General features: G+C 39.1%; 2 protein-coding genes across 2 annotated transcripts in view; both read right to left on the minus strand.

The window, feature by feature from the left end:
- Positions 1 to 246: 246 nt before the first annotated feature.
- On the minus strand, positions 247 to 5,216 carry wnt16 (wingless-type MMTV integration site family, member 16). The gene is made up of 4 exons (XM_084113112.1): positions 4,930 to 5,216; positions 4,540 to 4,766; positions 2,901 to 3,187; positions 247 to 1,280 (listed from the first exon to the last, which is right to left on the minus strand). Exons 1-4 carry the CDS (start codon positions 5,019 to 5,021, stop codon positions 816 to 818), a joined length of 1,071 nt encoding a protein of 356 aa, XP_083969238.1. The 5' UTR covers positions 5,022 to 5,216; the 3' UTR covers positions 247 to 815.
- A 1,028-nt stretch (positions 5,217 to 6,244) lies between these two features.
- cped1 (cadherin-like and PC-esterase domain containing 1) overlaps positions 6,245 to 12,079 on the minus strand; it is a 51,163-nt gene continuing 45,328 nt past the window's right edge. The window contains exons 17-21 of the mRNA XM_084112702.1: positions 11,829 to 12,049; positions 11,124 to 11,225; positions 10,050 to 10,137; positions 9,805 to 9,951; positions 6,245 to 7,827 (exon numbers count right to left, since the gene is read on the minus strand). Coding sequence (XP_083968828.1) covers positions 7,588 to 7,827; positions 9,805 to 9,951; positions 10,050 to 10,137; positions 11,124 to 11,225; positions 11,829 to 12,049 — 798 coding nt within the window. The 3' untranslated portion in view covers positions 6,245 to 7,587. The remainder of the gene's footprint in view (positions 7,828 to 9,804; positions 9,952 to 10,049; positions 10,138 to 11,123; positions 11,226 to 11,828; positions 12,050 to 12,079) is intronic.

Raw genomic sequence — 12,079 nt, forward strand, 5'->3', positions numbered from 1 at the left:
GTGTGGGATTACAGCTTAAGAGGAAACGAATGAGACACAAACATCAGTCACAAGAAATAAGAACTAGAAAAACGACAACCATGATTTGTACTTTGGAATATACATTTAAATTGTAAATCGATAAAGCCGCAACTGCAGAACACCCCCGTTATCTACTGTACACTTTCGGGAATTATTCGCGTTTATTTGTTTAGGATGGAAGGAGCAGAGGGAGAAACATCAACAGTCACAAGCAAAAAGAATGTTCATGGTCTCTAAAAAACTAATTTTATTTAAGTTTTTCAAACTCAAAAACGAGGTGTAATTGTAATCGCATATGTCGATTGTTCATAATTTAATATATACATTTAAATGCAGAAAACAAAGCTAAAATTGCAGAATACATCCTTTGGGAATTATTTATTAAGGGATTCTCAATTGGAACCTACATATCAAAAATATCCTGGCATATTATCTACATAATTCCCATTATAATTCATCATTAACTGAAGGAGCCCTCAATATAACCCCCCCCAAAAAATAATCTATTTACACTTTTCTCTGCAGTTCAGTATTTCAGTTCCCTTTATGTTCCAGTTATATTCCACAGTCATTATATACAAAATGGCTTGATTCCCATTTGAAGCCCAAGAGTTACGCATGTGTACTTAAAGGGGATTATACCATTTCTCCCTGGTTTTTGCTGTGGATTGCTGGTTGCCATGGATATTTTGTCAACATACTTGTTTGATAGGCCCAACGGCGAAAAGAAGGTCCGCTTCCTCTCACAAGGCCTTGTCTCAGGAGATCTTTCCAACCCTCCCCAAGTAGTTGCTCTACTTGCAAGTGTGCATGTCGTTCATCGTCTCACAGCGCCGACACCGAACGTAACAGCACCAGACGAACTTACACTCGCAGCGCTCTACGTGTCGTACCACGTGTGTGTTGTAGCCCCGCCCACAGCACAGCAGGTTGCAGCCGTCCGGCCCGACTGAAGTCCTGTTACACCTGCGGCCCCTGGTCCCCGTCACGCCCAACCGTCGGTCCTCCAAGCAGTAATTTGGCGATTTGTTGAGGAATATTAACTCCTCTTTGGCGATAGGCACGTGGCGTTGGTCTTTGTCCTTACGTCGCACCTTACGTTTGGAACGCTCCACCACCTGAACGCTGGTCTCGTAGCGCTCCTTCAGGTAGGCACCCACACGCTCAAACGCGGCCATTGTGCGCCAACACGTCTTTACCGCACACGAACCCGACACGCCATGACAGCGGCAGTCTGTCAACATTGTTTTGGCCACCGCCTGTAGAGGAATAGGATAAGGAGAGCATTATATATCTGATCGACAATAGAAAGAAGCTGAGATCAGGAGAGCAGCTTGTTTTTCTATGCAAGCATGCAGACATGTGAACTGATTCAATTTCAGCCTTCCAACATTTTCGCAATTTATTTTGACAGACTTTCTGGACTTCAGGCAAAAACGCGGAACTAATGTAAATCTCCGGGAGAGTTAACCCTGGTTGACTATAAACCACATTTCCAAGGACTATATAATTTTTAAAGATGGAGATTTTATGTCCTTCCTTCCCTTCATGTTCCGCACCATGTAAGTGGAAGGAGTATTTTGTGAGCTGACGACTTTCATAAAATAGGAGCATTCGTTTGGGTGAAGGATTACAGGGGCCCTTCACTGACTTGAGGGGAATTTTGTCTCGCTTGAACGCTCCTTGGTGGTTTCCAACCAGAGCTGTGGTTTAGGCTCTCCAAACACTTACAAGTGTTCTTCAGTCAAGGCTGTGGAATTCCGTGCAAATCATCAGCTTCTTAGATTAATCAAGAACATGTGGGGAGATGTAACTCATTTGAGCGATAAATTGCCAGAGCTGGAGCAGCCCATTACTATTTCTGTTCTTATTTGGTTGTTTTGAAATAGTTTCTATTGTCAGTTAGAACAAGTCAAAGATTCATTTGCTGGAGAAAACGGTCATATTTTAAATGGTAAATACATACAAGTTTGTCGTCTTGCATAAAACCTTGAGGTGATTGAGGAAACCTTGTGTTGGACCATCAGTATCGAATTTTAAAGATGATACAAGGCCGTTTATAAACGAGGCTTTAAGACAACCTTGAATGCTTTATGAATGTTGCAAGAATGCTGTATGAGGGTGGACATTTCCTCCACTATCACACTTTTCATATTTTCTCCAATTAGAGTGAATTAGCATCTATACAGGGAAACCCTGTATAGCCCTGAACTATGAAAGCTCGCTAGGTCTTTTGCTGTCTTTTTAAAGCAGGCAAGCAAAGTCACATGCACATTGATGCTTCAACTTGACATATGTCACTCAAAATGTGAATGGAAAGGCAAGAAATTTTCTCAGTATGTCAATGAAGGGCAACCACCACGATTCCGAATTAAAAATCCCATTTTCTCCACGATTATCATTTGATGATAACTATATAAAGCAATGACATATGCTTCTGTAAAAGCTGCAAGTCAGTGTGATTTCAACTTAAAAATCTCAAAAGAGATCAAAAAAGTCCTGATGGAAACCGAAATTACGGCAAAAGCAACGACCACACACTCCCATGAAGCAGTGAATTGATTACATAATTTGCAATACTTTTGGGATTTTAGTTTATGCCTTCATAAAAGACATTAAGTACATTAAGTCTTGTACCTTTGTCGATTTGTTAAATTAATATACGTTTTTGTTACAAATAAAGTTTGGAATGTTATTATTTCTCTCAGGGTTGGTTGGTTTAAGTCCATGACTTCTTATTAAAGCCTTTATTAAAGTCTCTAAGGAGAATATTAAGGGAAAAAATAAGCGAGCAGTCACTGTTGTGTATCTCATTTCTTTCAACATTATTCTAACTAGTGAACAATGCACAATAGAAAGGTTAGTTGTGTGTCACCCACCTGTCTCCCAGCCTCGCTGTTATGCTGGTTCATAGTGAGCAGGGCGTCCTCACCACGGGCTGATGTGTTCTTTACCGCATTTTCGATGAAGCGGCGGCTGAACAAAGTCCCAAAGGCGATGTCATCGGAGCACCCTCCCCAGTGCCAGCCCTCTGTAGGCGAACCGCTGCCCAACAGACTCGTATCACACGAACACTCTGTCATATTGCCTGCACTGCAAGAACGCGTGACTGCGTGAACCAGCCCGGCAGCCATTACCGAGTAGATAAATGCTGTCTCTTTTGTCCCTTAAAAAAAAAAAAAAAAGAGAATGTAAGCAAGATGCCGATCTAGTACTTACAAATGTTGAAACAACCAGAAAATATGGGAATGTGAGATATCCAGCAGGACATCTCAGTGCAGCAGTATCAGAGCAGAGGAGTCTGGGAATGTTACTTACATTCATACAGAGAAACACTGATTTCCCACTATAAAAATGAGCAAAAATGTTTGGCTGAAGTTTTTATTTTTTAATTTATTATTGTGAGAACAGATGATGCTATAAAAATTCGGGGTTACACTATATTTAAGGTGTCCTTGTTAGAATGCAATTATACATTTAGGGTTTGGTTTAGGGTTAGCTGCACGTAATTATGCAAAATTTACAGTTAACTACATGTGTACAAGGACACTAAAATAAAGTGTAACCAAATTCTGAACAGCCTATTGAAAAGATGTGGTTTTTAAAGTCACTGTTTTGCACATTAAGTAAATATCTCTGATATACATTTCATGGATGGATTGTGTTTAAAGGTTATTTGCTTGGATTTGAAATGCTCTGAGACAGAAACTTGGGGTAAATCTTATATGAATTCACAAAAATCAAGAAACACGTTCTAGCATGTCAGTTGGACTCTTTGTTTTGTAATCATGCTAATCCTGTATGCATTAAATTCAGGGCCAGCTGAAGACCATAGTAAATTTAGTATAGAGATTGTTAACCTAAAACAGATGTGGGTTCACAGCTGTTTCCTAAATAAAATCTCTGATCAACACATGAATCAGCATTTCAAATCAGTCATTAAGTGGTCAAACATAGGGTTGACAGTCAATTAAAAACATTCAGATGCTTTAAACAATTGCAAAGTGATAATCTCTCATTATACGACAGAAACTTGTTTTTCTTATGTCAATTGAAGATACTGATTATTTTAAGTGTCCAGTAACCACATAACGTTATATGCATAACATATTTAAAAAAAATAATAATATTCTGCTTTTACACATAATTTTATCATTGACATCTGAAGGTGAATAACCTGCTTTACGAGACTAATATTGAAAGAAATAATATACTAGCAATACAGTGATCATCAAACGTTTAAAGTTTGACGATATTTCTACCTTTTTCAATGTATCAATCATTATATCGATGTAATGATTTTTATGAATGTTTTTAATATAAATTTTCATTCCCACTTTTTTTAAGCGTAAAAAAAAATCATCTCTGTCCCCCCAAGTTTTAGTAGGCCTACTTTATGCTGGTCAAAATTTATATTATTTACTTTCATTGATAAAGTAAACTGCATAGTTAAAAAAAATAATAATAATTAATGGACATTCAAATTAAATCTATTTCAATGTGACATTGCATGCATACCACTGGTGAGCTCGTAGCCGAACACGTTCGGGTCCCGTCGGGTCGAGCAGTTCCAGCGTTCGTGTTTGAACTGCGTTTGGCACTCGGTGATGCCCAGGCGCGCGCCCTCTTTAACGCTCGGTAGAAGGTGAGGTTTGCGCGCGCACAGCTCCTTCTGCTTGTGCGACAGGGGCAAATGCGCGCAACCCAACTTCTCGGGCACTCCTACAGATGTGATGCCCAACCACCTGTGATGCGGAGCAGTGTGACACAAAGATCAGAAGCGGTTCTCCTCTCCTGTCGGCCTGGATTGAAATGCCATAACCAGGCCCGAGGAAAAGGAGACAATTTTCAAACATTTTATTCAAACAATATTTGACAGCAAAAACGACACAGCACTTTTTTACTTACATCCAACTCCCTTGAGAGCACAGAGGGCAAACTGAGAGCCATATAATGAATAAATTGCAAATTGCATGTATTCCACAACCGATTTTATCCATGTCCACTTCATTTAACAAGTCCCGAACTGAACGTTAGGACAAAGACGACTCATACCGGTCCACTACATCTAATATCTAGCGTATGTAATCCACAAACGGTGCTTTAAAATTCACAAGTCTCCTTTCATGTATCCATGAAGTCGCAGGTACGAAAAAAAACCATCTAACCACCAAGAAGTCACCTTCGCCATCACTGCGAACTCAAATAGACACAAACAGTTATATACTGCTGTTGGAAAGCGCGCAACTAAACACTCTCATGTGCAGCGCTCCCACATCGTGATTGGTTGGAAAGCTTCATTAATATTCAGAAGGTACGACCGTTGTTAACACTGATTGGACAAAGCGATGTTGGCTTGGAGCTCTGTGAGAGAGCAAAGCGAGAAAGAATCAAGTACACTCGGGTTTTTGTGAGATTGAAAGGACTGTGTTAAGAATAAAAAGGACTTTAGTATTTAACTGAGCATATTTAACATAGACTTAAAACATTGTTTTTTAAAAGGTTAACATAAAAGGTAGAACAGCAGAAACGCTGACGCTTAGACAGGGTAAAACCATTTAAAATAAAAAATGTTGAGATTTAATAACTGCCCACAGTGTTCAAATAATATAATAACTTTCAAAAGCGTCGACTATTATAAAATAACTTAAGTAAATTAATCATTTAAATCTATCTTTTATTATTAGTGAAACTTATATATACATACATAAACGTTAAAGTGGATCTTCCCAAATGGGGGAACTAAGGATTTCGATTTTGCTTATAAAACATAAATAACTAAAACGACGAGCACAGAGTATATTTTCTACTTTGACGTGCTACTTTGTTTTCACCTATAGTTATTGATAATCAACTTTAATAATGATTTCCAATATATTAGTCGAAACCACCATACATTTCTGATTTGGAGTCGATTAAGGGAGACTTACGTCTTACTATGGGGGTACAAAAAAAAGTTGGGGAAAACTGCCTTAGATAATCAATAATAAAAAAAAGTAAAAGTAAAAAGTTGATATGTAATTATATCATAAAAAGGACTATGATAATGCTATAAAAAGGCTTTTTGAATACATTTTAATAAAAAGGGTTCTTTTTCAGCAAAAGTTTTATATTTGCATGAACTACACTACACGTCAAATTATTTTTCTGCTAAAATAGCCTGTGACCTAAATGGTAGAATCAAATTAAATATAAGAAGAAGAAGAAAAAAAAACATTTGATAAATTCAAGAACCAATTTGTTTTAAATTATGAAAATATACATTTTTAATTGTTTGTGATGTTAAGTTACATTTCATGTTGACTGTTGGAATCACACATTTCATGTAGGTTACAAAAAGACAGATACCTTGGCACAGCCCTTTATAAAATTCAAAACATATGTAATAAATTGACCCTAAAACTCATGTCAATAAGAGAGTAATCACGCGCTGCGGAATCTTTACGTGTCACCTCATGCGGGTTCATGGGTTCATTTATATTACTTCAAGTAACTGGTGGGAAGATAAGTTATTTTATAAGATATTTCAAATAAATCCTGCTATTTTTCTCTCCATGAACCACTTCCTGTTTAACGTAAATTATGGACAACTGAAACATCATGCATTCCAGCAATTTAGAGTAAATCCAGCAACAATATAAAAATTCTTACCATCAAAAAAGTATAAATAACCTCTTCTTTGTAAACAGCATTTATAACATTTTACACAGATTATTATTAAAGGCACTAGAAAACACTGGTAGAAAAATAAATGTAGAAATAGAAAATAAACATAGAAATATGTGTGAGGAACATAAGACAGTAATACTACAACATAAAATATACTTCATAAGACCTTTGGCATAGAACATACTTCATAAATACTTGATGAACCTGGCATGTGAAGGAAAGGGGGTGTAAAGCTAGACTTCAAAACATTGCCCGAGCTTCCATAAAAGTGACAATGTGAGGCAGGGGTGACATCAAAGGCACTCCATAGCAGCTGCAAAACGTTCCCAAAACATATTGGGAACATTTCAGCCCATGGTTCAGCAGTAGCAGCATTGTGGGAATGTTGCATGAGCGTTGTAGGAACGTTTTTGAAAGGCTGTTTGAAGACTGTCTTCACAGTTTTTTCATCAGCTTCGCACTGCAGCCACTGCCTGCCCTTAAGCCACAGCTGCCAAAGTCATTTGACAGGGCTTCAGGGGGTCTCATTGAACCCTCCACACCCCTTTTCCATCTGGATCGCTCTACACAGAAACACACATGCACAAACAGACACCTACCTAACTCGCCCTCCAATTTACCACTTTGATACAGCATATGGTTTAGTAGATTTACACCAGTGGTTCTCAAAGTGTGGGGCGCGCCCCCCAGGGATTTTTTTAAAGGTTTAAGGTTTACGACGAAAAAAGTTTGAGAACCACTGATTTAGACCAAGCGGTGTGCACAGTTTAGCCCTTTCTCAACACATACACACACACACACACACACACACACACATACATACATAGCTCATTCAGACACACACACACCTGAACAACAAGCACAGGTTAGCGTCACCAGCCGCTAAATGTCTTTTTGTCACTGTTGGCGAATGGTCCCGTTGACGGCGTGATTCACACATATCCTGCTGAGGAAGATCTCCGAGTACACCGCGTTCACTGGTCCCTTTACGTGGTAGGACACGTCAGGTGGAGACGATGGATCCTCGTGCTGTTGAAGCCCCGTTTGCTCGTTGGCCGGGTTCCCACTTTCTCCACCAAACTTCAAGATCTTCACATTTCTTTGGGAAGCAGCGGTTGGAAATGGAAGCTTATAGACCTGCAAACAAAGTAAAATGATCTTCAAAGACATTTCTTGGTCAATCTGATTTCTTTAGAATCATCTGAGCTAATCGATGATCTATGCCAGGGGGTTTCAAACCTGTCCCTGTCCCGGAGCACTGCGCATTTTGTACGTCTCCCTTATCTACACCCAATTCAGGTCTTGGTGTCTCTACTAATGAGATGAGGAGTTGACATACAAAATGTGCAGTGGGGTGCTCCAACACAGGTTGATCTTTGCCATATTAAAGCATTAGTGCCCATCCACTTTTTCAGCAGTATTGAGAAGTATTTTTCCCTTTGGGAATTTAAAAAAGTCTTTGTTAAAGATTTATAAGTCAGGAACCAAGCCAACCAGCAACAAGGTGAATCACAAAATCACAACAACGCAAAGTTTATTTGAAGCAAAAAAGTATTTGAAAATGGGACAAAAAGACAAAGGTACAAGGCTGTGTACTTAATGGCTTTAATGAGGGGGAAAAAAAGCTACAATCCCATGAAGCATTGCGAACAACAATCAAATTAAAAATGGAGAAATATAAAAGTATTCATTTACAATTGATGAATATATCTATAGAAAAAATAGCCTGGTTACGACTCCCTGATTGGTGGGATTTTCATCATGGACAATGTAGTTTTCCCCCACAAATTCAGCTGTTAAACAATTATTTAAAAAATAAGTTGAAACAATGCGTTTGATGGCTTCAACAAAAGCATCTAGCATTGGTTAACAACTTTGAAGCTCACATTAGGTCTGTCTTTAATGGTTCATCATAAGTTATTGTTAAAAATCTACTTCCTAATGGAGAAAATGGTCAGTTTTTACTTCCAGAACCCGACTGCTGCACCCAATACACAGGGAATGAGAGATTTTGATCATGTAAGCAAATAACCTATCTGCGTGTGTGGCTCCGTTCTCTGACATGGGACACATTTTTTAAATTAGGAATCTAGTCTTTATCCCCTTTCAGTTTTATATCCTCTTTAAATGGCCAATTCTTATTAGCTCCCTGCTCTACAAAATACTTAACAGTTAAGAACTTGTTTCCTCTGAGCACTAAATAACAAAAAAAAAAAAAAAGTAATCAAAAACCAAACAACGGCTCCTTTAAAACTTAAGCTAAAAAGACCCTTATGTGTCGTTAAGTTTGTCTGGTCTAAATCTGCTGGCCTGTTGTCAGATGTGGCCGCTCTACAGTGATATCAGTCCCATATGTGAGCAGGTTTGGTGTTTCTACCACCACTTCACACACTTAGTGAGCTAATACATCTGTTCCCAACCTGCTCTTTATTGGCTAATAAAAACCTGCCTAATTGCTAATTACTTATTAACTGATCCGCAAATCACATTTAGGGTGAAGTAAAAAAAGGAATGGCTTCTCTTGTAAAAGATTTATGGGACTGGAAGGCTGGAAAAGTGTTTCTAGCAGGATCTGGGAGTGCGATTGGTAGAACTGTTTCATTCACACACATGTATGTGTGGATCTAAAAAACACAATGTCAATTAGATGTGCCTTCTGCGCAGTGAATTACATCCATAATAATATAACTACAGATACAAATTTATAGAATTAGCACAGAGACCCAAGTTCAACAACATGGTTATTAAAATAAGTTGGCTTTAAAATTTAAAATGGCTTTAAATGAATAGAAGTGTCTATGCGAGGCAGGTCTTTATTCAGCATAACTGGACTTTCATTCATTTTAAATCATTGTATAACACTTTTTACTGTAGTACAGAATTACTATTGAACAGTTTGGGGCCTGTAAGATTGTGTAATCAGTGTCCATTGATCCTTGAAAAGATTATTAGTGATTAGAAAGAACAGCACTTCAAAAGAACAGAATTTATTTGAAATAAATATATTTTGTAATATTATAAATGCATCCTTTTATAATGAGTTCTCGGTTTATAAAAATATTCATTTCTACCCCAAACTTTTGAACGGTAGTGTTAATCTCTTTTTGATTTTACCTCATGAAAATGGCAGGCACATCGTCCCTGCAGGAACTCCTTATAACGACCCATAGTGATGCTGAGAGTGTCAATGACCTCAAATCCAAGATCCTTGGCACTTTCCAGAATATTCTTGTTCACATTATAGAGTTCTTGCACTCCATTCTAGAACAAATGAATGAAGATTATAAAGAACGTCAATAAATTAATGAATACAGACGAGATCCATGCAAGGACCTCTCATGGTCTCCAGTGGTCCTTACCAGTGGAAGGGAGCGAATACCATCCACAGGCAGATGGAAACCCATTCCTAAAGACTTCACCACCACCATGATGTTCTCAAGACCCTCCCTTGGAGATAAATTAGAGATATGATGTTAAAGGGTTAGTTCAGCCAAAAATGAAAATTCTGTCAGTAATTACTCACCCTCATGTTGTTCCAACCGCGTAAGACCTTCGTTCATCTTCGGAACACAAATTAAGATATTTTTGATGAAATCTGAGTGCTGGATCACTGCTCCATAGGCTGCTAGGTGACCGAAACTTGCTGGCCCAGAAAAGTTATTAAAGAGATCGTTAATATAGTCCAAGTGACTACAGTGGCTCAATCTTAAGTATATAAAGCGACGAGGATACTTTTTGTGCGCACAAACAAACAAAAATAACGACTTTATTCCACTATTCATTTCCTTCTCTCTGGGCCTCTAGTTGGTTCACGTAGTGTTTTTGCGCAGCGCGTCTGTGTTACACGTCACCACGTAGGCTCACTATTGGCCGACGCTGGTCATGTGTGTGATGCGTGATGACGTGTAACAGACGCGCAGCGCAAAAACACTACGAGGCCCAGAGAGATGGAAATGAATAGTGGAATAAAGTCGTTATTTTTGTTTGTTTTTGCGCACAAAAAGTATTCTCGTCGCTTGATATACTTAAGATTGAGCCACTGTAGTCACTTGGACTATATTAACGATCTCTTTAATAACTTTTCTGGGCCAGCAAGTTTCGGTCACGTAGCAGCCTATGGAGAAGTGATCCAGCACTCAGATTTCATCAAAAAAATCTTAATTTATGTTCCGAAGATGAACGAAGGTCTTACGCGGTTGGAACAACATGAGGGTGAGTAATTACTGACAGAATTTTCATTTTTGGGTGAACTAACCCTTTAAGTATTAAAAGCCACACAGTCAGATTGGTAGTAAACCACACAAAGCAAAACCAGCAAACTTAAAAAGGAAGAAAAGTATTTGCCATTGGAACTTTATTAATTAAAATGTGGTCAACTCAAGCTAATAATGAACAGTCTGTGGCATTTGTGTGGCATTTGGGTTCATGTTTACCTCTGTAAAACCTGTTGAATGGTCCTCAAATGGTTCAGGTTCAGCCACTGCACCCCTCCAGCGACCAGCACTGTCTGAGGTGAGTTCTCCAGGGGTTGTGACCTGTCCCGGTGGAAGTGGTTTTAAAGAAGAGGTTAAAGATCAGCACCACGTTCTGAAAACATAACCAACGATCCATGCCATTGATGCCAAGAACTGACCCACAATTCCAAGTAAAAACAAAACAAAAAATGTATTCAAACTGCAAAATGTTTCGTTTTCCACCACTAAAACAAATCGAAATCCTGCTTATTAATTTCATTTTGCAAAAACAAAAAGTGTCAGATCATTCAAGCAGCTCCCAAAACACGTCCCTAACAGATGCACACTAAAACACACTCAAACACAAACACAATCACATCTGTGCTGCATATCCCACCCTTCTGCCCACATCAGTAGCTGTGCGAGATCAACAGCGCGCTGAGCCAGCAGCGGTTACCGTTCCTGCTGAGATACTCTGATCTGACACACAGACTGCCAACCACATACAGCCCACATCCCACCATCAAACACACTGCCAGAGTCATTCAGTGTGTTAACAAGGCCTTTACCACCGACACCAAACCCTCACATTCACAGCTTAATGGGTGCAATCCACAGCCACATGGAGCCACAGCCACAGCCACAAACGTCCTCCAGCGTGCACGTACACACACACACACACACCTTTCTAGAAGTTGCTGCAGAGCTCTTTGAAAGGTGGGTCTCTGGGACTTTGGCAGCCAGAATTGTGGGTAGTAGGAGTAGCTGACGATAGTTCGGCCCTGGTTCAGATTGTGGTAGACGATGGTGTCGTGGGCCTTGTCCCAGTCCTCCAGCGTGGTGTTCACCCTTTCCATCAGGTAGTACATCATCCCTCGATTGGTGGAGTCACCGATAAACAGGACCTGGGTGAAAACATGCACATACGTCAGATG

The sequence above is a fragment of the Abramis brama genome (assembly GCF_963993115.1).
Source record: "Abramis brama genome assembly, chromosome: 4".
In the NCBI taxonomy this organism is placed as follows: Eukaryota; Metazoa; Chordata; class Actinopteri; order Cypriniformes; family Leuciscidae; genus Abramis; species Abramis brama.

What these genes read in the sequence shown, in the direction of transcription:
- wnt16 (XM_084113112.1), bottom strand. Translation starts at nt 5,021, where the DNA reads ATGGATAAAATCGGTTGTGGAATACATGCAATTTGCAATTTATTCATT. An exon ending in TGCTCTCAAGGGAGTTGGAT is followed by an intron (nt 4,767 to 4,929) that starts GTAAGTAAAAAA and finishes TCCGCATCACAG; the next exon opens with GTGGTTGGGCATCACATCTG. An exon ending in ACAGCGAGGCTGGGAGACAG is followed by an intron (nt 1,281 to 2,900) that starts GTGGGTGACACA and finishes ATTCCTCTACAG; the next exon opens with GCGGTGGCCAAAACAATGTT.